The sequence below is a fragment of the Herpailurus yagouaroundi genome, unplaced genomic scaffold, assembly GCF_014898765.1.
Source record: "Herpailurus yagouaroundi ecotype Mexico unplaced genomic scaffold, PumYag 160, whole genome shotgun sequence".
Lineage (NCBI taxonomy): Eukaryota > Metazoa > Chordata > Mammalia > Carnivora > Felidae > Herpailurus > Herpailurus yagouaroundi.
In genome coordinates this window covers 49,602,534-49,629,996 of record NW_024412401.1, presented here as the reverse complement: position 1 = coordinate 49,629,996, position 27,463 = coordinate 49,602,534, and the positions used below count along the sequence as shown (strand labels likewise).

The 27,463-nt window shown below is 46.9% G+C and overlaps 1 protein-coding gene across 3 annotated transcripts in view; it reads right to left on the bottom strand.

The window, feature by feature from the left end:
* The window catches only part of GARNL3 (GTPase activating Rap/RanGAP domain like 3), a 149,559-nt gene that overhangs the window by 20,317 nt on the left and 101,779 nt on the right, over positions 1-27,463 (bottom strand). For all 3 annotated transcript variants that reach the window (XM_040482368.1, XM_040482369.1, XM_040482370.1), the window contains 14 exons: positions 26,870-26,945; positions 26,103-26,201; positions 24,528-24,631; positions 20,120-20,228; positions 18,171-18,216; positions 17,293-17,399; positions 14,645-14,760; positions 12,704-12,808; positions 11,603-11,677; positions 8,163-8,274; positions 3,541-3,639; positions 3,074-3,190; positions 2,144-2,319; positions 514-672 (listed from right to left, as the gene is read on the bottom strand). In XM_040482368.1, the coding sequence (XP_040338302.1) occupies positions 514-672; positions 2,144-2,319; positions 3,074-3,190; positions 3,541-3,639; positions 8,163-8,274; positions 11,603-11,677; positions 12,704-12,808; positions 14,645-14,760; positions 17,293-17,399; positions 18,171-18,216; positions 20,120-20,228; positions 24,528-24,631; positions 26,103-26,201; positions 26,870-26,945 (1,500 nt within the window). The remainder of the gene's footprint in view (positions 1-513; positions 673-2,143; positions 2,320-3,073; positions 3,191-3,540; positions 3,640-8,162; positions 8,275-11,602; positions 11,678-12,703; positions 12,809-14,644; positions 14,761-17,292; positions 17,400-18,170; positions 18,217-20,119; positions 20,229-24,527; positions 24,632-26,102; positions 26,202-26,869; positions 26,946-27,463) is intronic.

Below are 27,463 nucleotides of genomic sequence, written 5' to 3'. Positions count from 1 at the left end.
ACACACACACACACACACACACACACACACACACACACACACACACAGAATCCGAAGCAGGCTCCAGGCTCTTGAGCTGTCGGTATAGAGCCCGATGTGGGGCTCGAACCCACGAACCGTGAGATCATGACCTGAGCTGAAGTCGGACACCCAACCGACTGAGCCACCCAGGCGCCACCATGATTAAGATGTCTTTAAGATTACGTTTATGAGGCCCCTGGGTGGCTCAGTCGGTTAAGCATCCGACTTCAGCTCAGGTCATGATCTCACGGTTCGTGGGTTCGGGCCCCGCATCGGGCTCTGTACCGACAGCTCAGAGCCTGGAGCCTGCTTTGGATTCTGTGTCTCCCTCTCTCTCTCTCTCCCCTCCCCCACTCACACTCTGTCTCTCTCTCAAAAAAATGAATAAACATTAAAAAAAAATTAAGAAAAAAAGACATCCTAATGATGGCATCACAAGGTTAGAAGAAGCACTCCTTCGATTTTCACTTGCCCCTACACCTGCCAACTCACCCTGTTGGCCTCCACGTGGTGCAGCCGAAAGGCCTCCCCCGTGCTCTCATTCACCACATCGAACTGGTGCCGGTAAGCCACACAGATGAGATTGTCACTCTCTTCAGTTGGCCCATCTACTAAAGTCATCACCGCGGGAGAGTCGGACAGACAGATCTCCTGTGGTTGATGGTGACATGGAGAAGGGGTCAGGACACAGAGCAGCCGTTTTCATCAACCCTCCCCCCCACCCTCCCGCCCTGCCTGCCCGCCTCCATGCAGCGGAGGGTCCCCTCCCCAGGCAGGGAAGGTGGAGACCGGGAAAGAGGGGCAGGGACTGTACCAGACTCCCCCCCACCAAACCTGTCCTCAAAACCCACAATTGGCAAAAGTGATTCAATAGTATGGTCCACATTAGCTCTCAGATAGTCCGGCCCTGTCCTATGATTTAATAATAAAAAAATAATAATGGCTAACCTTGTCGAGCACTTAACACAGTGCCAGGCACTGTTCTCCCTGAATCCTCCTAACAACCTTATGAAGTAGATGAGGCTTTATTCTATTTTACAGATAACGAAAGTGGGGCTCGAAGGTCACATGACTTGCCCACACTCGCACAGTTAAATGTGGTAGAACCAAGATTTGAGCGCAGGAGAGCTGATACTCCACATAAATGTACATGCTCTACTCGAACAGTCATTAAGATGGCTAATTACTGTATTAAGAAGATTAACACCTAATTAGAGCAAGATTTTAACTTGTTTTAACTTAACTGTTATGCTGTTCAATCCTTAAATTGAATGTGAGCAGAAACTGATACGCATAATTCAGGCGGCTTTAATTCTGGCAAAAATAATTGCTCAGCTCATCCACAGGCGAAGTTTGCCTTAGTAGCCAATGTGTGACACAGGTCACATAACGTACCAACAATTTAAAAAAGGGAAGAGACAGTAAGAGCAGGAAAGGGACGGGGCCCCCAAGGAGGCTTCTCTCGCAAGGTCCCACCCTCGGCGGAGCCCTAAATCCTCTAAGGCAGGCCGGGCAGCTTCTTCCACCTCCCCAGCCATCAAAGCCACCAGGGTCTCTTGCTAGGATCCTGCGTTAGCCTCTTAGAGGGTCTCCTCCTTTATGCTCAGGGCTCCCTCCATACCCTTCTCTGTCCAGCAGCCAGCAAAATCTTTTCAAAACATGTCACTTCGCTGCTTCAACCCTTCCAATGGCTGCCCCTTCTTCCTCAGAGTCGAAACCAAAATCCTAGCAACGGCCTTCAAGGCTCTCTGACCTCCCGCCTTGTTCCCTTGGCTCCAGCCATTGCGGCCTCTTGACCGTGCTTTGACCGGGGCCTCCAGTCCTTAACTGGCTGCTCCTTCTGCCTGGAACCCCCTTCGTCCAGATATGCTCAGCACCTACTCCCATATTTCACTGGATCTCTGCTCAAAGGCAAAGCAGAGATCCCTTTGGGAGAGGGCTTCTGGGACATTCTTTCTAGAACAATGCTCCCACCACCACTCATTGTCCTCTCCTCCCTCAATCCACTTTATTGTTTTTTTTTTTTTTTTAATATGAAATTTCTTGTCAAATTGGTTTCCATACAACACCTAGTGCTCATCCGAACAGGTGCCCAGAGAGGAGATGTGAAGAGCAGACCCACCCTGATGTACTGGAACTCCTCCACAGGTGACTCGGGCAGGGGACACAGCAGTGAGGTGCTCGCGACCCCGCCCGGCTTGTTGTGTTTCCTTGTGATCAAGAGCAGTTTGTTCCGGATGGCGACAACGATCCTCAGCTCTCTGCTGTGGTGAGTGTTAATGGCGTACAAGTGGCAGCCTGGGAAGAGAAATAAACGATGCTGACACAAGACAGGAGTCTGGAAGCTCCCGGGCTTCAACAATGTGGCGGTCCCTAAGAACCCTGGAAATGAAGCAGAACTCAGGGAGAATGCCTGAGAATGTTCCCACCACCAGAGAGGACGGAGACGTGAGATACAAGTTAGGCTGAGTTTCAGGAAAATTAAGCAAGTCATATTCCCTGTAGCCTAGAGTTTGTGGTCTCAGCTTCGAGCCCACGGCACCATATGAATGAAAGTGGCATGTGAGCAGAGCACCAGGAGCCAGAGGCTCAAAGTCTCTCTTTGCAGATCTGTGAACAGAACTCACCTTACCTTCAAAACTTTCCTCTAACGCAAGGCCTGGACTTTCCTCTAACCCTCCACATGTTGTTCTATCTTTCAGGCTTCTCTCTCTCTCTCTCTCTCTCTGTCTCTCTGTCTCTCTGTCTCTCATGTTTGTTTATTTTTGAGAGAGAGAGCCCGATGCAGGGCTCAAGCTCACAGGCTGCGCCATGAGAGCATGACCTGAGCCAAAGTCGGACGCTTAACCGACTGAGCCACCCAGGCGCCTGACCCTCAGGCTTCTCTCAGAGGAATGGTGATACGATCTGGGCGATGTCTCTGAGTAAAAACCAAACCAATAAAATCAAATTCCCATGCATTTTCATCTCCAGGGAAATCTGGGCAGTCCGAGGAAAAAAAAAAACAGAATTCGTTGAACAGAAAGCACCCAAATACGAAGACTCCAGTCACCTTTTGTTTTCTCCAGCTTGTTGTCCCTGCAGTCACACTTGCCCTTCACGGCCTGTTTGCCCTCAACGGCCTTGTGCACAGCGCTGAGCCTGAAGACAAAGAGGCGGGCGTCTTTCCCTGTGAGAGAGAGAAGGTGGAGGAAGAGACTGTTGGGAAGACGAGAAGAGCAGACGGTGCAGGCAAGCTACCGCCACAGAACTAGGAGCCGAGGTGTTCCAGAAGTGGGGAGAAACCCCACGCCGGCTTTCCCCAACAGTGCACTGAAGGATGTGCCCCGCCACCCTCCTCCCTCACCGTCCCCTCCTCAGAGAACAGAGGGCCGCCCGGGGACCCTGAGCACCGGGCACCTGTGAAGCAGTAGCTGGCGTGACCCATGCAGTCGGACCCTCGTGACCCTCACGGTCGGCCACGGAGGGCCACACGCTTCCCCCCATCTCAGAGGACGCTACCGGGAAGGGGAACATCACCTTTGTCAGCTCTGAGGATCAAAAGGTCCAGGGTCTCCAGCACATGCATCTGTTTTACTGGCAGGGTCTTGTCAAACACGGGCACTGACGGAAGGTCATCTGGAAGAGGAGACGTGGTCACCCTGACACTGTACCCAGCCTACAGGTTCAGAACCCATAATACATGCCTGTGAGCGGCTCTGGACCCCAGTTCTCTCTAGGCAAGGAAGGTCAGCTTCTGGAGCGTTCGTAAGGTCTACACAGTAAGTTCGAGTCCTATGCTCTCAGGGAGAAGGACTGACATTCCTTCCTCTATGGAGGGAGCAGAACAGCGGGGCCTAGAAACTATATTCTTCTCTTCCATACTCAGCAGAGAAAAATCGGCATCCCTCCATCCCAGTTCTTACTGGCATTGTAACCAAAGGACTGAACGGCAAGTTAAAAAACGTACAAAAAGCTCAGCCATTAAGTATTATCTTATTTTTATGTAATGTTTGAAATTGCGTCATTTCTTAGATGATTTTGTCTGAAACCAAAATTAAACCAAAACTAAAATTTCCTTTTGTATTTAAAGCAAACACAGACACACCCTCTTCCATGCCTGTGTCTCTACCCACAGGAGTTTACCTATACATTTTCCGTATTTCTCCGTAGAGGAGTATGAAATCTCCTTCTCAGACAAAAATAAGAGAGAAATGTCAATGAAGTTGCTGAAATGACAGGAAAAAAACTAATTGCAATGGAAACGTTCAGGAAGACGTCAGGTGAATGGCTGATCAGAGACTGCAATGATACTTAGGATTTGTTTTTAAACTTACTTAGGGGGGACTTAAACTGCTAGCAATTACTTTGTTCCTGAGGGTCCCTAGGACACAGAGGGCTAAAAAAAATACTTAAGACTCTTTCACAAGCAAAGGGTCTGTTTTGAGTTTGATGTAGAATCGGCACAAGGCAAAGAGGTTCTGGGATGGTGGAACATTTTAGGCAGGATAAGGGGCTTCTTCTTAATCTGTGCTTTGCCTGACATTTAGGTCTTCAAGTGTTCCTTGTGGCTGTGGGTCTGGGTTTGTTTCTTTGGTTACAACTGAGGTGCGTGGGGCCCTGAGGGTCTTGGCTCTTCTAGAAATCTGTCTGGTTGGGTGGGGGTTCATCCCTCCCTGGATGGTGCCCAGGAGAGAACAGATTTTTGTTGTCAGGACAGGGTTAAGAACTGCCTCGCCAGGGAGGGCTCTCCCGCTCCCGCAGGCCAGGCCGGTGGGGGCTCTGGATTTGTCAGAGCTCAGAACCTGCTAAGCTTTTGTTAGACAGAGGGCTTGCTCTAGCTCCCCTAAGTTACCGCGGCGAATGTAAATTCTGTGACAGCCCATCCGGTGGCTTTCCTACCCTCCTCGACCCTCTTCCTCTACAGAAGTAACTGAATCTCAGGCTCTTTGTGTTTCTGCTGGCGGCAGACGTGAGTTTCCGAAACACGGGATGATCGTGCCAGTACCCATCTTCACACCAGACTAAGCAACCACGGTCGTTTCCTTCTGTGAGTGGCAGCTGACATACACACAGGGCTTCCTTAATGCCAGGCCTCGATGCGGTGTTTCGCACGTTCTTTAACTGAAATGCCCCAAGGACCCGCTTAGGTAGCCACTTCTAATACTCCCATTTAACAGACGAGGACTCAGGGGTGCTAGTGACTTGTCCAGGGTCACGTCTTGAACATGCGGAGCCCCAGTCTGTATAGGGACAAAGCCCGTACTCTTAGCCTAGAGGCAGCACCGCAGCCCTATGGATTGACGGTGCCATCACACAAGGTTAGGGTTAGGGGACTGTCAGGAATTCATACGTGACAGAAGCACTTCATTTGACATTTAAGACAGAGGGACACCATGTAGCAGCCCACCTATCTACAGCGTGACTTGGCATTTATTCCCCATCAACTCTTCTACGGGTGGCTGAATAGGTTTATACACAGTACAGGAAGGAGGAAGCAGGGATATGAGAAAGTGACGTGTGGCTTTAATGGCTGTTTCACTGCCATGTTCTCCTTCTTGGAAACTCTTTATGAAGAAATGATCTTTTAGAGCTGGCTTTTTCTATTACTGCAACCCCAAAACAAATGGCGGCAGCATAGTTAATCAGGGTGTAGTCTGCCTTCAAAGTAGCTTTTGCTGCATTTAGAATACAAAGGATCTTTGAGTTTTAATAAAGACCTTGAAAGAAGCAGACTCTCAAGGGGGTGGGTCTAATGAAATGAAGCAGCCGCTAATGGGACAGAGTGGAACCTGGCCTGAAAGGAAATGGAGAGATCCGGCTTCATGGAAACAACTCATAACATGATTAAGTATCGACAAGAAAAAGGTAAACAGAGAAATACCAAGAGAATGAGGACTTCGAAGCACAATGAGGAATACAAAGGAAGCCTGGAGGGTTATTCTCTCCTTAACAAAAGCGAACAGGGCTAGCAGTGCTGCATACCCAGGAAATGAAAACAATAATCTGAGGAATAAATCCAAGCTCGTGGGTGTATGTGGCTGCCACCTGCGGCAGACAACTTCCCTCAAGGTGGAAGAAAAGAATTGCCTGGCACATCACCAGGATCCTTGTATCTGACACCTCCAAGAAATTTTGGATCCATCAGGACGAAAATTGCAGAAGGGGACGTGGTGATCTTCATTTGGATTTGATATTAAAAAAAAAAAAAAAACAGAAGCAGAGAACTCTAACAGTTTTTAGGCAAGCCCTGCAAATAGTCATTGTAAAGCGTGTTTCCTCATTCCTAAAAACAACCAAAAAGTAGAATGTAACACTCTTTTGATCAGAACATAATTATTTGCGTGGGACTACATTTTTTTTTTTTTTTTTGAAATCTGTGTTAAAGTAAAGACAATAACATTGGTAGAGTTTAATTTGATTCTAATAAAATGTAGTTGGTTTAGTGGGAACAGCGCTGGACTAGGAACCACCTCTGGCTTCCAGTTCCGGACGTGCCGCTAACCAGCTGTGTGATCTTGGGCAAGTCACACCATTTCTTTAGTTTTTTTCATCTATAAAATTAAGAGATGGGACTAAACGTCTATAGTGTTACTGTTTTTTGTTTTTAATTATTTTATTTGGTTGCACTTTTGGCAAAACCTATGGATTTTGTTACCTTTTAGCACGTTCAGAGGGATACTGTAAAGGTAATAGCTGCTGTTTCCTAAATTACAACTCTGTGCCCGGCACTGCTCTAAACATTTAACGTAGGTAATCTAATGTCCACAGTCCCTTCCTGTTATGATCATCTTTCCCATTTTATTTCATAAGTTTTCATTATTGTAAACTAGTTTTCAGCTGCTTAAAAAACTCCCCCCACTTCAGAGAAACCTGAAGCCCCCAGAGGTTAAGTTTTCTTCCAGATCACAAAGATTCTCTAACAGTTTTGCAGTTTCTAAGTTAAATATTTAATTTCAATTCTCAGCTTACAAATTTTAGATTATCTGCCTTTTAGTGAATTAGTTATATATGTTTATATAGTTATACACACACATACTTAAATAATGACATCATGGACACACAACTGAAATATGCATCAAAAGTGACAGATGAAGTCAGAAATAAATCTATTATGAAGCCTGGTCCGCCTCTCCTGTCTTCCCACAGAAGGCACCTAGCACAGGGCCTGGCACACAGCAGGCACTTGGGAAACCTGCTGACAGCGTCTGAGGAGGGAATGAAGAAGGTCTTGGCTAGGGCTGTGGAGACGCTGTTGTTTTAGGCACCTCTCAGTGTTGGCTTTCCGAATCTCATAAAACATCAGTACGGTAACTGAGACTGGGTGGTCTGTTTCTGTGCTGTGGAGGACATGTCCTTGGAAGACAGACTCTGTGCCCATGGCTCCCTCTGAAGCCCCAGGAGACGGCTTGCTACCAGCGTTTAACCCCCTTAACATTCACTGGGAGTCTGGAAAAATCCAAAGGGGCTTCCTGTTGGAAGGGCCCGCACAGTACTGGAGTCTAAATGAAATCCCCATCAGAAGGTGAACTCTCTCCACAGCATCCTCCCCAAGGGCATGTCCCACTGGCAGCCGATCTGTGCTGACAGGGAAATGACCACCTCCCCAGGCACAGTGATCCACCTGGTGGTCAGAAAGTTTGGTTTTGTATTAAGTTGGTATGTGTCTTCCTGTCATAATCTGTGTCTATATCCATCCTAAATGGGTTATCTAAGATTCTTATTATTTGTTTTGGACACCAAGTACTTTTTGAATCAGAAACCTTGAAAAAAAAAAAGAGCTCTGATAGAGGGCATGTCCCTGAGGTAGGAGCTTGAAATACCAACGGTGTCCTTGTTGATTTAAGGTAAAATGGTGGAATCATGACAAGTAATGACCAAAAAGGAGATTCCTTTTGTGGGTCATTTGCTGTCCGCAGACTAAGGAGATTTGGGGAAGGGATAAACCTGTCATGCACGACTCACCCTCTGGCTCGCTTGTTCAGAATATATTCCCTCTGCTTGTCCTGAAAAGAAGGGGTTAATTTTGTAAGGAAAGGAAACCTGGCTAACCTCACTGAGGACGATGCGTCTATCTACAGGGAGTTGGCTGGCGGTCACCCATCTTAGAAGTACTACAAATTACACAAAGAAAGACATTTGAAGGACAGCTACTCACTAACCATCCACTAGCAAGACGCCAGCATCAGTGGAAACCAGCAAGGCCTGGCCCCAGGGATCCGCACACACGGCTTCGTGAGGGAAATTACTGCAGAAACACTGGGGCTCCCAAGGCTGCGAGGTGACAAAAGCATCGGAGAATAAGCGCACCGGAAAGAATACACCACGGCCCGTCAGATGGAAAGGTACAGTACACCGTCTGCAACAGCGACCCATGTATCCCCAAACTCTGGGAGCCGAGTGGGCCCTGGACTCAGTTACCTTTCTCTCTCTCTCTCTCTCTCTCTTTTAAAGATTTTATTTTTAAGGAGTCTCTACACCCAACGTGGGGCTTGAACTCACAACCCTGACATCAAGAGTCACACGCTGTACTGATTGAGCCAGCCAGGCGCCCCTCAGTTACCTTTCTTGTGAAGACAGGTCTCCTTTCAAATACATATGCAGTAGGAAAAGAGGGAAGTCACAAGTTTCTGGCACCATGACCTGCCTCTATATGTAATAATGCTCCTCGGGGCCAATCGGAGCATTGGTAACGTCTTCTAAGCACACATTTTTCTTTAGTACTTGAACTTGGACCAACTGCTGCCTATTTGTTTGGAGAATTCACATTAGGTCTTCATAAAAGGAAGATCCATATAGACTCCACACACAAAAAGCCTGATTCCTGTGTTGCTGCTTTGATAAAATTATGAAGTCACACACGATGCAAGAAGTTGACATTGTCTGAACATGAAAATGCTTACTGACCCACTTAAGGCTAGAGAATCTTAAAAAAAAATAAATAAATAACACCTGTTTGTAAGAATCTGGAAAGTGCTGCCGACAAACGTATTCATGCTCCCCCACGTGACGTATGCATACCTTGTAAACTCTTCCCCTTAGTCTCATGCTCGGTTCAGGCACCAGAGTTAGCCTCCCTCACTGCTGCCCCAGAGCTGAGTGGGGACGCCTGGGGCCGGCAGGCACCATTCAGTGGGTCCTTAGTTGCACCAGAATTAGGGACATTTTCAACAGAACCATTAGCTTCCCTCCAAAGCACGTGGCTTCGCCTCAAAGGACAAAGATGTTTTTGGAGTTTCTCAGGGACAAGTTAAAGTGTGACATGTTCGCTTTTACTCTCAATTAGACGTGCCACCTGGGGACGGTGTAAGACCCGGTGTATGCACACGGGGGCGTGTCTGTACGCACTGGGTGAACACACGTTGGCGTACTGAATGTAGAAGTGGGGGCTGTGAGGTCGCCTTCAAAGGCATTACTTGGGATAATATACTGTGTATATTACCACGCTGCGAAAAATGTGCTCTCCCTTTAAGAAACTCACAAGCCTCAAAGTGAATCTTCTAATTGCCAAGATGAGGCTTAGGCTGTTCTGGGAAGATCACACAAAGAATGTGACGACGTTTTACAACCTGGAAAGGGCCACACCAGTTCGGGCCATTAATTGGAATGGCATTTCCCTTAAGAAGATGATTGGAAATTCTGACTTTGTGGCTTAGAACAGGAGGCCATGAAAAAGCAAAGACGTCATAAATGTCAGCTGGCGGCAGCCATTGACATCTGAACGTTAGGCAACACTAAGACTGAAAAACAACTCTTAATAACAAAACTTTCTCCGAGTGGAGGACACAAATTTGGAACATTTATGCAGAAACAGGGGTTCTAAACCCAGGAGATCTAAGGCTCCTAGGGAATCCATCAAGAGCTTAAGGAGGTCTGTGAAACCCTGGAATTATATTCGAGATGTTGTGTACACGTGCCATTTGCACATTTTAATGAACTAGAGTGTGGGGGAGGGTGTCCACTGATTTCATGGGTTCTCAAAGGGGCTGGGGACTCAAAGTTGCTTGAGGATGTCATGTATGAAGTGTCAGCGATAAGAACTCAGACCCGGTCCCATAGAGGCTCTGCTCTGAGAACTGATGGCATTTGCCATTGCACCGGACTCCCTTCTGCCACGTGAGGGGCTTGGTGCAGACTCTGTGGGGAGAGAATGAGGCCTTCAGGTCTTCCTGCCCAAGGGCAGGACTCCTTGCTGGTCCCTCTAGGAATATTAACACAGCTCATGAAATGACAGATGCCTAGGAGAGTTGACAAAGCCTCCTCTTTGGAAATAAAACACTCTTGGGAGCAGCATGAGGGACTCTGGCCTCCACAGAGCCGACTGCACAGAAGTCCATGGCCTCTGGGGCCCTGTTTCTCCAACGAAGGCCTACGGCCAACTGGTAGGTTATGCACTGATGGAAAAAATGGAAGCTCTTTCTTTGCTGTTCACTGGTGAACAAGTTACCTTTCCACAGCTTTTCATTTTTATGTATGCCTCAGAACTTCTTATCGAGGAGGTTACTAAATCCTGCTGGAATTTGGTATTTATACAGCTCTTGGCAACATTGAGAATTCTACCATTCACACAAGCAAGCCGATTGTGGGAGTTTGGGCAACCTTTGGAAAAGATGCTTTGCCATCAATCTGGCCTTAAGTTGTTGTGGTTTTCCAGCATCACTTGTATTTTGAGCCCATCGTTTCCCTGAAACCAGACTTTATAGTGTGTTGGGTCTGCAATTCAGATGCGAATCATTTATAGCTTCATCACTAAAGTAAATGCGTTCGTAAGTCTTCTGCTTTTATAATGGACACCTCTCTAGTGATGCTCTGTCTGTGGATTTGTCCCATTTAACTGTTACATACTTGGAACACGGACATAATTAAGTACATCGGGAATGGTTTTACAATACAAAATCATGCAAGTAAGTTTATATGCAATTTTATTGTTTTCTCTTCTCTTTTTGATTACCACCCTAGTTTCCTTACCCACCCTCCCCCCACCCCGCCAAAGGAAAGTGGAAGTAAGAAGTAGATACAGAGGCCACAGAATTTCTGGGGTGGCTGAATGAACTATAGATTAAGCAGCCGTTTCTCAACTGTGGCCCTCGACCAACAAGCATCAGTATCTCCTGGGAACTTGTTAGAAATGCAAATTCTCAGGGCTCACCCCAGACACTCTGGAGGTGATTCTAGTATACACAGAAGCTTGGGAAAAATGGCCCTAGAGCTTTGCTTTGAGTGTGTCCAGGCACCCCATGAGAGCTTGTTATAAATGCAGAATCCTGACTCCTCCCCAGAGCTCCTGAATGGGACATGCCTTTGGTCACTATGTCCAGGCGGTCTGCACACACACAAGGCTTGAGGAGCACTGCTCAGCCCTGTCTGCCTGACCAGGCCTGGTCCACCAGCTCTGCTCCATTTAAGCACGCAAAGGCACACACACGCTCTGGAAATTGGGGACTCTCACTTACTGTTCCTCAATTTTATGTGGGGTTTCCCCTGAGGGCCCTGCAACAGACAAGCTCTTCTCCCTCCTGTCCCACACATCTCTAAGAATTGCAATAGCTTCCCTGATGACAAAGGACATTCACAGACTAACTGGAGAGTATCATCAACTCACCTCTTTTTTACAGATCCCCGAAGCCACCAAGCTTGACGGAGCGTCCCCTCTCACAATGGATTTCAGTTTTAGTGCCTTATGGGACAGAGACCTCTTTTAAAGTTTGTTAGCAAGCAGTAATGGAACAGTAGGTTCAACACTTGTGATTTGAAAAATGTCTAATAAAACAGGAGTAATTTCAGACTAAAGTGTCAGGTTCCCACACTGCCCTATCACTGAAGACACGGCATGCAGCCAGCTGAATATGGTGAAGCCCTAACGACAACTGCCCAGCCCCCAATGACCCAGAGGCCATCCTGTCATTTCAATTAATCAGTGTCTCAGTGCAGGGATTTCCACACTGGGAGACTGACCCCTCCTCAAGCTTGATGAATCAGAATCTCTGAGAGCAGAGTCGGGGCGCCCCTGTCACAGAGCACCTGTTTGGTGCGGTTACTTTGGCCTCTTAGCTTTCCAGGGTCACTTGATTCTGCTTGGTTCTCTCCTCTGGGTCTGAACCTTAGCTGCAGCTGGCCACTCTCCTTCTCTGTGTTGACAAGAGATCAAGGCAGAAAGCTGTGTCACCTCCCAGAACTGAGACATACTAATGTCATGTGGGAGTGAGGCAAAGGGGGAACGATTTCCTCCAAAATCTGGAATCAGATGCTAACAGTGAGCCACCAAATTCTGAGGATTGCTTCCAAGCAGCGGGGTGGGAATTCGGGTCCATGAGGACGCCATTGCTCTGTGCTTACTCCTGCCAGGGAGAAGTTCAAGGTGCTTTTCCCACAGTGGCTCCTCACTCTTCAGAAAATGCCCAGGAGGTAGGCAAATGGTACATGCTCCTTTGACAAGAGGGAGCTCAGCCTGGGCCTTGTGACTCCCTGCTTCGAGACAGTGGTACTCACTCTTCCGCAGAAAGCTTTGCTCCCCCCACCCCCACAGAGCTACGCCTACGTGGTTATCAAAAACCTCACTCGTGGTTTCCACAGTAATCCTAAAAGGAACTGCAGAGCTCCCACAGCAGTACAAAGACATGAAATTCTTTGCAGGCGGGCCAGCTGATGTGGATGGGACTCACAACTGCACATCTTGCCAAAGAGGTTCCAGAATAAAACCCACCTGCCCTATTCTAACAAACTCTGCCTGGCGGGCCTCCTCTTTCTTCCGTGCGGACTTGGGCGATTCTGGTAAGACGTCACTAAAAGATCGTCTGTTAAGCATGTTCTAAAAAAGAAAAACAAGTCACGGATTCCAAAGATGGTTGTCAAGTCCCATCCTTCGGCTTCTCCTAATGCACAAACCTATTTGTCCAAATGCTATTTCAACCTCTGTATCCGTTGACGCAATAAGCATTCATGGGGCACGGCTTGTGTGCCAGGGTCTGTGCTAGATGCTAGGGGTCAAAGGCCAACAGGTGGAGAGCCAGTCGCTCCAAGGCTTACTAACTTCCCACCGGGTGACAGAGTCACCATGTTGCACAGCTCCAGGGATGCCTTTCTCAGAGAGCAGCACCCCTTCCCCCACCGCCCCTGGCACAAGGCGTACTGAATTCTGTGTGAGTGGCGCCCCTTGGAGTTGTGTGACTGTAACTCTCTTGGTGACTTTGGGCAAGTGAGTTAATTTATGGCTCTTGGTGTCTTTGTGTGGCTAATACCTGTCTCCAAGGCGTGTTATGAAGACCACGTGAGGAAGTGCGTGTAAGGTGCTTAGCACAGGGCTTGGGCGCACACACAGTAAATGTCAGTTCTCTTCCAGTGCACAGTCAGAGAATGGACACGCTCTTTCAATCAGCAACCACTGACTGATCACCCACCACTCTGCCAGATGTGCGGTGGCGGGGTGGGTGGAGGACGGTGATACAGTCTGTCCTTGCAGAGCACAGTCTAACGGGGGAGACAGATTAAGGAATGGATGTCATGACTGGCACATGGGAGAATGTCTACGGAGGGGAAATACACAGAATGTGAGAGTGCCTAATATGGGGACTTGGCTTCACCGGGCGTTGGGGAAGGCCATGCTTCAGCTGGGACCTGAGGGGCCTCATGTCTTCATCTTGATACCCTCTCTGCACCCCTCCCTGACCTTAGGGAAAAAAGGGGATGGACGGATTAGTGATCCTGGCTTGCTCTTTAGCGCTTGGGGCTGGTCTAGACCGATCCCTGCAAGTAGTTAGGATGTACTGGCCAGCCGGAAGTCAAGGGGTACCTATAAAATGGTGGTGGTCCCTGTGCTGAAGGGAAAGGATCACCTGAGCACCAGCTCATTTGGATACTCTTCACCTCCCCATGTAAGCACCTGAAACTGACGCCACATGTATTTACGCACATCACTGGTGGTTCCTTTTGCTGGAGTTTATGAACGCAAGGAATCTAGGGGAGTCTTCCCACTTGTTCTGGGATCTCTTGTTAAAGGCGGGGAATACTTCTAAGTAGCACTACTTTTACTCTGCATCAATGAGCCCGTGCATCTGGTGATCTCACACTGAGTCTGGAGGATTCTAAAGAGCCCGAGGGGCCCTGGAGGCCCCGGGGGAGGCGCTGGGTCCCATCAGTGTGGAGATACCTTCAGCCTAGGAAGTGCCTGGCACAAAGTGAATCTGCAGTAAATGTAAATACTTGTTTCAGTGCCTGAATATGGGGCTGGCCGGTACATCTCCGGAAAACCTTAAAAAGCTCCCAGTGTCTCTTCCAAATCCCTACTTTTGCCTATCCATCAGCTCTATGTCACTGGTAATGTTGAATAGTGCCACCAAAGACAGGCACCCCCAAAAAGCACTCTCGAATGCTCCAGGGATTATGGATGGACACTCATGCCCCCAGTCTGCACCTCCATTCCCACAGGTCTGTGGTTTCTGAAAACCACGTTCCTGTATATGGACATTCCACACTCTTTCTTGTGGTAACAACGAGAGAACCAATGTTGGCCATGGTGGCCACAGTCCGGTGTTAACAGCAAGGATCAAGGCAACTCCTGTGTTTTTCTAACCAGGACTCATTGCTAGGACTGGTGTTCTTAACCCAAACCCATGAGAAGGAAAGAGGACCACGGACCCAGGGTTACCTTATGTAAATCTGGCATCAAATCCTGGTATAAAGATCGAATCAACATATCCAGAGTACGTCGACGTTTCTGGGCAAATGTTGGGGTTTCCAAAGTGGCTTTTTCACCATTAATTACTAAAATAAATCAAATTATAAAGGGAGTTACGAATACTAACATGCTATTGAAGAATGTCCTTCTCAAGGAAACTCTTTGCAGTGAATGCCACCCACTTTCCAAATACTGGTATTACCACTGGCACTACCCTTCCTCCATGGAAGAATGTCTAACTCTCTAAATTTTTCTATCCAAACCCATAGTCCATAGGTGTCTCTGTCTTACCTTTCCCGTTGGACTTCAAGCTTCCAGAGCAGAGGGTGTATCTAATTACTTGACCTAGTACACACCCAACCTGCCCCCATCTAGCATTCCTCCTTCCTTCCCTCCCTCCCTCCCTTCCTTCCTCCCTCCCCCCACTCTATCCATTCATCCATCCATCCACCCAAACATCTACCTACCTAACCATCTACACACCCATCCAACACATGGGCCAAACCACCAGGATGCCATTTAACAGGATTAAATATGTATTTGCTACATTTTGTTAGGAAAAATAACAACTGCCTAAGCAGAGTACTGGGGTTCTTGCCCTAATGGAAGTTTCTTCTGGGCAAAAAAAGCTGATGGTTAGTGGGCTACAGACACTAAGGGTCAGGAAAGTGGAGTGTCCAGTTCCACATCAGACCACAGAACAGAAAGTGTGCAATAGGGGTTAGGAGCTTGAAATCAAGACAGTTATGGGTTTGAATCCCAGCTGTGCTGCTGCATTCTTAAGAAAATTATTTAGCTTCTTGGGGGGGCCTCAATTTTCTACCCTGTAAAATGGGTATAACTGTATTTCCTTATAGGATCAATGTAAGCATTTAAATGATATAATACATATAAAGGGTTAGCACCATACTAGGCATATCGAACTGAATAAATGTTAACTATTATTTTTCTCATATAATGTGCCAAAGGAAGTCAGTGTTCACAGACTGAAAAATGAACTTCTTGGGCCCAGGCATTTCCTGGATAGGATCTGAGTGCTGGGGACAAGCTGGGCTTGTTTGTGGTAAGATACCTCTTAAGGAAATTAAACTGAATGCATTTAATGCACACCCATTATTTTCTCTTAATTCTGTGACTGGAAATTTTTTGTTTGAGGATATTATTTCCTTAGTGCCCCAGAAAAAAAAAATCCATTTTAAATGACCTGTTTCAGCCAAATAAAGGGAAAAGATTAAAAATCCTGTTGAAACGCCATTTCTTGTGATCTTGGGGTTTCCTGCCTGGCCTTCTTCCTCTCTCCTGTTAACATCCAGTCTGGAATTCAAAAATACTTTGGCTCCCCTGGCTTGTACCTTTTCTCTCAGTCCATCAATCTCTCCTGGTCCTCCTGGCTCCATGCTCCATTCCTTCAATGACCCTCTTCACAGCCCATAGATCGACTTCCACGTTTTCCACTAGATCGACTGTGCATGTTTTCAACTATAGATCAACTGAGGCCTTTGCCTCATTCTACCCAAGCATCCAAGGGTGCTGCTCAAAGTCACTCTGTTGACTGACTCCATTGAAATCAGCAGATATACCAATAAGCTGGGTTCTTACGCTCCTGAATCATTTCTAATCATGGTTCAAGGGCTCCATGCCTGCAGCGGCCCTGTCCCTGCTGCAGACACTCTGTAAAGACTGCCTACCTCCTGAGCCCTGGCTTCCAAGATGCTCCCCATTTCTAGCTGCTAAACCTATTCTCCATTGCTGACTCTGCTTCAGGTCTGTTTCTTGCTCTCTACCTGATCCTCTGGACTTGAAACACGTGGACCCCCATTGTAAGATTCAGGCAATTTCACATATCACTTCAGATTTTTGGCTTGTTTCTAAAACTCGGAATATCTGGCAGCACTGGGCGCGTTCTTCTGGATGCAGCCTGCGAGCCGGACTTACAGCTATAATAACTGGGCTATTCCGGGGAGGGAGGAAGCGAGCTCTTGGGGTTCAGAAGATGGGGGGCTCAGGGTCAGGTGTTTGAGAATTATCGGTGGAACTAAAATGTATGCTCACCAGCTAGTGAAGACTGGATGGCCAGGTTCTACACGTATCATATCCACATTCTCTCTGTGGGTCTGTCTTTCTCATGGGCATACGTGCGCGCACGCACGCGCGCGCTCACACACACACACACACACACACACACACACACACACACACACACTTGCTAACAACTCCCCTTTCCCTAAGTACATACCCACATAACCACTCTGCCTCACCTGCTTCCCACTCTCCAACAAAGACACAGATACACATGTAGCTGGAGATTTGGCCAGAGAAATGGCCGTATCAGAACGCTGGGCAGAAATGCAAACTTGAGGCTCCCTGGTATTGTGCGTGGGTGAGTACAGATAAACTTCAAGGCAGGTGAGCAAGACGGTAGATATAGAGTAGGACACAGGAGAAGATCTACGTATCACTACCAGAAAATTGAATGTTTCACATGAAGAATTAACAGAACGTGGAATGGGATCCATGCTTAAATAATGGTATTTTCTTACACAGCATCCTTGGAGAATCTGAAGGAATGTACTCTAATGTAGAACAAGTTGCAAAAAAATTTCAAAATAGAGACTTACATTTCACTAGCAAAAAGTCCCTGAATTCCTGGTGGTCTGTAAACACCGGTGGGGATGGCAAGGGGGGACCAAAGAGTGGTACACTTTCTTCTGAAAATATTTTCAGCCTACATAGAGAACATTTCAGAATTACTAGGTTTTTCTTCAAAGATCACCAAATATCTGGACCTTACATTTTTGTACGGTTGCCTACGTGATATGTTAAGAATATTCATTCCCCGGGAGGAATGCCTTCTCTGGGCTGCCAGAGCCTCGGCCACTGTGTGGTTCTCCCATGGGCTTTAGGGCAGAGGCCAGGCCTTCCTGACTCCTTCATGGTCCAACCTACCAAGCTGTGGGCAAGGTCAAGGACGCCAGGAATAATAGCAAAGGCCACCATTGAGCACCCACCGCATACCAGGCAGCATACTTGGTATTTTAAGACATCGTATTGACTGATTCTCATCAAGCAACCACAAAGTTAATAGTGACAGAGCTGGGATTCCAACCCACATCTATTTGGCTCAAGGTTTATGCTCGTTTCACAACATCATGATACCTTTTTAACAGATTAATTTTTGAGAACAGAGGGATCAATAGGCCAGGATGTAGCCCAGGAAAGGGGGTCCTCTGGTCAAGATCAGACATACCAAATTTGTGCCCATTTTAGAGTACAATAAAATTCCAAACTAACCCTCACCCTTGGGCTGACGACACAGAGCAACACTATATGGAACAAGCCTTCCGCAAAGAAATGATGGTCCCGAGGGAGTTCTCGGAGGTGAGGACATTTGCACCAAATCAATCAGCAAATATGTGTAGAAGTCATCGAATGAATGCCAAATTAACAAGTAAACGTGAGAATTAGAACAAGCGACTGAGAGAAAGTCATCACCTACCTGTAATTGTCATTTTGTTGATCATACCTCACTAAGGCAAAAATATCTGTGGTGATGGTTAAGGAAATGTAATCAACGACCCCAACGCTCATAGTCAACGGCTTGTGCCTTGAAATCCCTCGTGCAGAATCATCCCAGATCCGCACTTCTGTGCTCAGGGCATCTGTCACTCTTAGGCTGAGATGGAGCCTTGACTATTTTAAAGGAGACAGCCCAGGAAGGCAGAAGTTCAACCTCTGTGTGCTCATCCTTTGGGGGAAAGAGCTTTGTCTCTCCATCTGTCAGAAAAGCAACACAAATGTAGCTATTACGCCACTAAGCAGCCAAAAAAAGCCAAAAGAGCAATTTGTTGGCTTGGAAATACAAACCACGTCCCAGTATGAAATTAGACACACATTTCCCGTCACCCATTTTGTAAATAAAAGCAAATTAAGTGCTTCCACTGCACACCTTCCCTCTCTCTCCTTCTGGCTTTGGTAGACAAAACAAACCAAAACAAACCAACGTAGAAGCTACTTTGTTGTGACAGGTGCGCCGAGTCTAAACCGGTACCATACCTCGTCCAGCTTTGCTTTCTTTCTCCTATTCCTCCTCCTCCCCTGGCAGCTCCTCCCCCACACTTTCCTCAGCCAGGGCTAAAAGGCCATCAGTCCCTCCAGCTGTTTCCATTGCTGGACTCAGAGGAAAGAGGCTACATTAACTATCTGCTGGCCGCTTTCTGGAAACAAATGTGTCAAGCCCCAAATCTAAAACTTAACAACAAAGGGGCTTCTAAACATCGTGACTGCCTTTCGGTCACTTAAAGAGCCACCCCCCTCTCCCCACCTGGAGAAAACTTCCGTTCTAGAAGTACTGCTTCGGGAAAGGGGAAGTGGTGGTCCTAAATCCCAGTGAATGAGCGAGAGGTCACTTAATGAGCAGGGGTGGGAGCAAAAACAATTATTGTTGAAGTGCAGGTGCATAAATGTTTTCTTCCCTGCCCTCCTGGAAGAAATCTGGCCATTTCCCACTTCTAAAAACGTATAGGCTGTATTATTAGGTGACAATGAACAAGTCAAAACACACAGAGAAATCTACTTCCAGATACGATGAGTCACAGTGGTCCTGTTTCCCAACATTTTTACTGGAGTCTCCAGGGAACATGAATAATTAGAGCAGAATTTATTTGGAAAATGTCTATTAGCTGCCCTTTATTTACCTTTATTTACCACGTACAACCTGTGGAGGCACCACCTTTGGGTCTTGGGCTGTCATGGCCTGTGACCCAAAGCAACAGGGCCACGATGATATCTATTGGGCTGGCCAAACTCATGTCCTATGCCTGTCTGAATGAGCTGAGCTTGGACATTACAGAGAACTTCAGCAGGACTTTGCCAGCAATATGAGCTAAGCAGGGATTTGAGGAAGCAGAGGGAAAAGTGAATAGAAATATGATTCATTCCATCATTTCTCTAATTTTAAGAGGTGGTAATACAGTAGTTATCACCAGGCTTTAGGATCAAGAAAGAAACACTATTTTGGCTATTTTAATTTGTGAATTTTTATTTAACTAAATTTAACTGAATTCTAATAACTTCAATTCAATTCAAATTTTTATTTGACTACCACAAATTTCTCAGAGGGTTCACTACCCATAATTCTTCTAGTCCATTTATTACTGATGGATGGTTAAGAAGTTTCCCTTATTTCAGAGACTACTTGAGGAAAGAAACGATATTCCAGAAGCCAAGAATTCTCTGAGGATGAGTCTATCCATTACTCCAATGGATGGAGAAAAGATGAGAGCCAAATAACCCTGAGGGAAAAATCCAGAACAGTGGCTCTAAAAATCTAGCGACACAAAACAACTACGACAAGCAAGTCAATGGTAACATTTGTTTTGAGGGTCACTTTAGACCCATGAGGTTGACCAACAGCTCACTAAACTTGTTCACAAAGGCCCAGGATACGTGTAAAGTGGGAGCGGATCATGGAAGGCTTAAAGGCAGGAGAAGGTTCCTCTCCCTCCTGGAACACGATGGTGACGATGTCATTTCCAATATGGCGCTTCCTCTCCACCTGGATGAAAGCATAAGTAACACCGTTGAGGAGGTTACTCAAATGTGGCAGATTCACAGGGTTAAAAAACTAACACAGTATGGAAACCACAACGGTCACAGAGCCCCAAACTTCCATCGTGTTTGACTTCCTGCCTCCTGTGTTCTACCAGCCCAGGCTCCAGGCTCTCCTAACCATCTCCTCAGCTCCTCACCCAATGCAGACCTGCCTTTCTTCTTGCCTCCCCTTCTGCAGAAGCTTCCGAACTAGCCTCCTTGCCTCCATTCTCTCCCATTTTGCTATCGTGATTGTGTCCACCTTTGTTCCTACTTCATCCTCTTAGCCTGGCATTCAAGGCCCCCAGACAAGAGGCATTACATGAGAATTTCCTGGGGAAGGAGTCAAACATGTGCATGTTTATAAATGCCTTAGCTACTTCTGAAAGATGTACTTGGGGAGGACAATGGCCTTATGTAATCTGACCTCAGCTGACCTTTCAAAACTGATGTCCCAGACCTGTGGTCAGCAATTTTTTTCTGTAAAGGGCCAGACAATAAATAGTTTCAGCTTTGTAGATCATATTGTCTGTTTGCACCCATGAGCTCTGCTGTCATAGTACAAAAGCAGCTATAGACGATCCGTAAACGGGTAGGCATGGCTGTGTTCCAATAACAATTTAACAAAACAGGCAGTATGTGAAGTTTGGCCCATGTGCCATCGTTTGCCAACCCCCTGTCCTAGACCTTTGCTTAATCAGCCAAACAGAAGGATTCACTGTTCTCCGTGGATCCCTGGTGTGTCCCCTATTCTGAAGTATAAGCTCCTGGAGAACAGGATTCCTTTCTGATTCTTACTAGATATTATCCCAGTTTTGCAAATGAGGAAATGAAGGTTTAGGGATGTCCTAATAATTTCAAATTCAACTACAAAAGTCATTATTTTTGGCAATCATCTCTTGGCTGTGGCACCAAAAGCACACCCAACAAAAGAGGAAATGAGATAAAATGGACTGCATCAAGATTTAAAGTTTTGGCCCAAGAAAGGACACCACTGACACACGTGAAAGGCAGCAGCACACGGAAGGGGAGAAAATATTTACAGGGGCACCTGGGTGGCTCAGTCGGATGAGTGTTTGACTCTTGATTTCAGTCTCACGCTTTGGGGTTTGAGCCCCGTGTCGGGCTCCGTGCTGACAGTGAGGAGCCTGCTTGAGATTCTCTCTCTTTCCCCCTCTCTCTCTGCCCCTGTCCTGCTCACACGCTCTCTTTCAAAATCAATAAACTTAAAAAAAATTTACAAATCATGCACCTGATAAGGGGTTATATCCAGAATATACAGAACTCCTACAACTCAACAACAACAAATCAAATAACTTGATTAAAAAGTGGGCAACCGAAGTTGAATAAACATTTCTCCCAAGGAGATGTGATCAACACATGAGAAGATGCTCCACGTCACCGATCAAAACCACGATGGGCTGCCACTTCACACCCATTAGGCTAGCTATAGCAAAACAAAACAAAGCCGAAGAAAACATAAAACACCTGGAAATAAAAGTGCTGTCGAGGACGCGGAGAAAGTCGAGCTCTTAGGCACTTAGCTGCTGGGAATCCAGAATGGGGCAACTGCTGTGGAGAACGGTATGCTGGTCCCCCAAACACTTAACCACAGGATTACCACACGACCCAGCAATTCCACTGAGAAAGGAGAGGCTGCAGGAGAGTCGGGGTGCAATTTTGGACACGTTGGGCTCGAGGCATCTAGCCCCACAGGGTGCCAAGAAGGCTGCACCTGAGTCTGGACTTCCGGATGGAGACGTAAATTTGGGGGTCAGCGTATAAAAGCTATCTAGAGCCCTGAGACCAGGGGAGATCATCCACGGAGTGAATGAGAGTAGGAGGTGGCGGCAAGAGGGCCGAGAACCGCACCCCGGGCCAGGCAGGGCTCATCACGTGCCCAAGATCACGCAGCTAGTTCTTAGCAGAGCTAGGACTGGGCCCAGATGGGTTGCTCGCGGAGTTGTGCTTTCATCCAGTTCTAGAAGTTGCCCTCAGGGCCTGGAGTTGGGAGAGCAGGAGATGTCAGTGGTGCGGGACAACACAGGGAGTTAGGAGAAAGGAGAGGCCCCACAGAGGCAAATATCAATACCTCCCTGTCACCCCCCAGTTCAGTGACAGAGGGGGAGACGTAGAAGTCACAGGAATACCAGAACCTACAAACTGTGCGAGGGGAGGCTTCTTTATGTCAGATTTGGGATATGGCTCAGACCGTTCCCCTCATGTTCTAGATGTTGGGAGGTCGAAAAGCAGCAAGACTTTAGGAGCCAGGCTGGCCTCTGTCTTATTGTCTGTTACCTTAGGCCCCCAAGGTACAGAGAGAGGCTCACAGCTAGTGGTTTTTCTCTGCTCTGCCATGATTGGGCACTGTTAAGGTTCACTCGTGTCCTGTGTTTCTTTGTCTCTCTTCCCACCTGTCTGATCTTCCTGGTAATAGACACGAATTTGAGTTTTGTTTTGCCTCCTACCTACTGATGCTTGGCAAGTGGAGGCCCCAAGTGCTACCACGGAGACAACCACGATGTTGAGAATACCGGGTCCACCTGGGGACATTACAGAGCTGCTGGCGAGGGTGGTCACGCCTTAATATACTGACAGCCCCTCGAAGAGATAAGGTTCACGTCTTCAGAGTTGGGCAAAGGTTGAAATGTCACATTCTTTGCTCCTGTCTCTCTGGCTAATGCCCCTACCTGTCACAAGACATGGGCAATCTGGTGATTGTGCAGGGCTGAAAAGGTCAGAGTGCAGGGAGGAGGAAGATTGCAAAACATTTCAGGGGAAGTTCTGTGATATTATTGTTGAGCTGTAGGAGGTCATTGTAATTCATAATGACTGGGAAGGCCAGCTCAGTCCCCCCTCAGCGCATGATCCTAAGATCCTAAGAGCTTCAGCATCTTCGATAATAAAGGTGCCCTCGACCCTGCAAAGGAAGATGCCTTGCAGAAAGTGACCTCAGCCACTAAGCAGTCGTGCTGGGCCAAGGCACTTCCTGTTCCCACCTGCCCTCTCCCAGAGTGAGCCTTCTAAAACCAGAATGAGCTTAAGACCTCCAGTGGGTCTCCGATGCCTGCAGGATAAACCCACCAGCTCTTTACTCCAGGCCCCAAACCATCCGACAGAAGTGGCTCTTCCTATCCCTCCCTGCCACGTCCCCGAAGCATCTTTATATCTCACGACTGGAACATCACATTTTATTTATTTGAAACATAATTTCTTTAAAGTTTTGTTTATTTTTGAGAGAGAGAGACAGAGTATGAGTGGGGGAGGGGCAGAGAGGGAGACACACACTCTGAAGCAGGCTCCAGGCTCTGAGCAGTTGGCACAGAGCCTGACCCAGGGCTCAAACTCAACAAATTTTGAGATCATGACCTGAGCCGAAGTCAGATGGTTCACCGTCCGAGCCACCCAGGCGCCCCATGGAACGCCACATTTTAGCCGACTGGTTTGTTTTGTGTCTTTCCCCCCTGATGAGGTCTTACTGAACTAAGAATTACATGTGCTTAGAAACAAAAGCCTCTGAGCCCATCACCTCCCCTCTCCAGGTTCTTGTTTCTCACAAATCTTTGCTGACCAACTGTCCATCCACGTTTGTGATATTTATTCATACGATGCCTTCAATGCATAAAAAAGGGATAAAGATCTAATAAAAAGTTAAACAGAATGCCCCCCAAATCCTTAAAAAACCAGCAACATGTATCTTTGTTCTATCTAAATTCCCACAAACTGGAAAATCTTCTGGAAACGGCCAGTCACTGGGGTGCGTCAGGTAGATTCCCATCCCCCCAGCACAACACAGCTCATGCAGATACTCGGCGTTAACTTCCTGCAAGGCCCTGGGAAGTGCTTGCCAGCCAGCACTCAGGATTCACTTGCTTTATGTCCTGGGTAGTCTCTGATGAGATACCGGACACACAGAGAGAAGTCTCAGAGCAAAGGCGACATCTACGTAAAACAGTTTCTCACGAGTCTGTAAAACCATACTCACGCATACAAATACACATACACATTCACACAGAGACACGTGTGTGTACTATTATCTCTGATCCCTTATCTAAGGGGATAGCATCGGTGAGAACAGTGCTTCCCAAGGCTTGTGGAAAGTTCAAATACACAGACTAGAAACGTCCCTACACTTGCCTGAAGTTCAGTTCATATATTAGCACATACGGTTTCTTGTTCTACGAAATCATAGCGACGCTTTCTCCACATTTAGGTCACTATGTGATGGTCTGTGTGTTCTCAAAGAGCCTGTGTTCGCACATACCTGCTGTTTGTTCTCTTTGGAATATGGCAACATGGTGGAAACATGAAACATGATCTCATGCCCTTGGTAGACAGTATAAACTGAATGTATCCCTGTGGTATCATCTGTAAGACATAAACGTGAGCATTTAGTAGACACAGAGCATTCTGACACCCTAAGGAAATAGTCTTTATTTGCAGGCTGGGGGACTATAGCACACAGTTAGTACACTCCCAAGGATCATTCTGGGTTATCCACCTGAGCGGAAGCCACAGTATGGCTCACTGTCCAGCTAATACAAGGCTCCCGCCCACGTGGAGAGCCCTCCCCCTCCCCGCTCTAAGCTCGCTTGCTGTCTGATTCACATAGACGTCTGGGCTTTAAAAGGAGAAGGTGCTGCAATCTTTTGCCTTCCAGTTACTGCTCGTGTACAGGACAAAATTAACATGAGATGACATACACATAATTATGACGTCCATAAAACAAAGCAAGTACTCTCACGGGTAGATGGCAGAGTGGATGAAACCACTGGCTCTGGAGTTAAGTGGACCTGGGTTGGAGTTCTCAGCTATGTTCCTTTTAACAAGTCACCTTAATTTTCTCGAAGCCTCAGTTTCTTAATTTGAAAATGGGGATAAAAATAGTAACTACCTTCTAGGGATGTTTTCAAGATTATACTTGCAGGGTACCAAGCCACAGCAAACGTTCAGTGGATGGTGGCTGTGACCGTAACGGAGAGGCTGAGTATTGGCAATGGGGGTAGCGAACCTATGGGCGGTCAGGTTCACCATGTGCTCATGCACCTGCCGGGTCATTCCCCACACCTCGGCCAGCAAGTTCGGCTGGAGGGTGCAATCAGACCCCACCACGCCTCTACTTAAAACCCTTTCATGACATCCAACTCCATTTACAATAAAATCCAAAATTTTTCATGTGATCTCAAACTCCCCGCGGGATCGCTCCCTCCTCTTCTCCAGTCCCTTTGCCGTGAAGATGTTCTCTTAGTTTCTAGAACACATCAGGCTCTTTCCTCACTCAGCGACTTCACAAATGTTCTCTTGCCTGGAATTCTCTTCTCCCTTCAAGACTCAAATTACTCCCTCTCATCCTTCCCTCAGGGAAGCCTTCTCTCATCCCCCAGATTAGGGAAAATGCCCCATGGCACTCTGCACTTTTTCTTCTTTGTTCCTCCAAGCACTTAGTGCTAAGGTATTTGGTAATTATCTGTTTAGGGTCTGTGCTATCCACTGGACTATCAGCTCCTAGAAAGGTAGGGACCATGTTGGTGTATCCATTGCTACGTCCCTGGAGCCTCACATAGCCCTGGTACACAGAGGCTCTCGACAGTAAGTATTCACGGACCGTGGCCTGCCACACGTAGGGGCTGTTTGAGGGTGGGCTTGGACTTGCCAGACTCAATGGAGGCCCCAGATGTGTCCAGCCGCCCTGTGTCCGACTGGGTCCGAAGCTCAAATTCCTTCTCATCCTTTCCTGTCCATCCCTTCCCCACCTTGGGACTAAATCCAAATACAGGTCAGGCTGACTACTAGAGAAGTTATACAAATGGCAGCAGAAGAGATCAGGAGGTGAGCTTACTTTTGGTGTCCAGACCGCCGCGGTAGCCTGTCCAGCCCTTTAGGGTGATTTTGTCACCCAGAAGATGTAAAAATTTTTGAAAAGCGTCACTTCCGATTTCTGCAGGAAGAGGTAAAGTGTGAACAAAGTACAGAATGTGCAAGGTCATTTTCTAACGATGCCCTGAAATCACTGGAACGTTAACGAGGCTGTGGAGACTCGGGCAGCAGACCGAGCGGAGAGGCCACGCTTCCTTCCCGGAGACCGCAAAGGAACTTCCACAATTCACGGGATTCCAAGGAAAGGAAAACCACAGAATCAGACTGACCAACCTTCCCGCTGCCAGACTGGGATCACAAGGCTTTAGTGTTGCAAAACGTAAACACCATTGCTACTTCTATTAATAATGACTACGTATGTAACAAGAAGACTGCAGGTTACAACAACAGGAAAATGGCACATTCGATAATTCTCCCAACCGTAAATATCAGAGAAAAATCTTCCTCTGCTACTGAGATTATGATGTAGAGCCAAATTCTTCCAATCCCGTGTACTTTTCCAGACAGACTCCATCTCTGGTGCCGGTGGCCGGTCCAAATTTGGTGACCGACAAATATTTGCCAAATTGGATGAAACTGGACAGCAGCTGCCCTACAAAGTTTACCCTGGAATTTTACCCTAAAATTTCGTGAAACAACTGAAAGACTCCAACTCAACAGGTACGCTCAGTTTGGATTGTCAAAACTGTCAACAAGGGTTTCAGTGAGCACAAAGGAGGGGACACTTACCATTGCTGAACATCTCGTCATCAGTGAGCTGCCCGTCTTTGGCAAATAGAACCCCAAACTTGAAATTCACGGAGCCCTTACAATAAGACAACAAAAGGCGTTGAATGTAACTTTATCATGAAAACATATACAGTTAGGATATGTGTTGTTCATCACTTAGGAAAACTTCAATGACCAAGATGGATATTTGAGGATTACTTTCTCTCCTCCATCTCAATTTTGACTAGTATTAACAAAATCACTTATTTCTATAGGTTTTTATAGCTTACAGTTGAGACTTTTTTTTTTTTATGTGAGTTAATTCATTTGTAATTTCATTACTAATGGCTTCTGCTGGATGCCAGGTCTATTCTGCAGCAAAACAGCACTCAAATTGCCAGCAGGAGCTCACAGGACTGGCGCCATGTTCTGATCAGTTAACACAGGAGAGCTCGGTGTAATTCAAAACTGAACCCAACAATCTTAGGCTGATATATTGTGGACTGTTAGGAACAGAAATGGAAACCGTAGGCAATTTATTCTAAAAGCTGGTTTCCCCAAATTCCTCAAGATAATTAACCTCAAGAAGTCACAAAACAGATGTGTGTGTTGGGG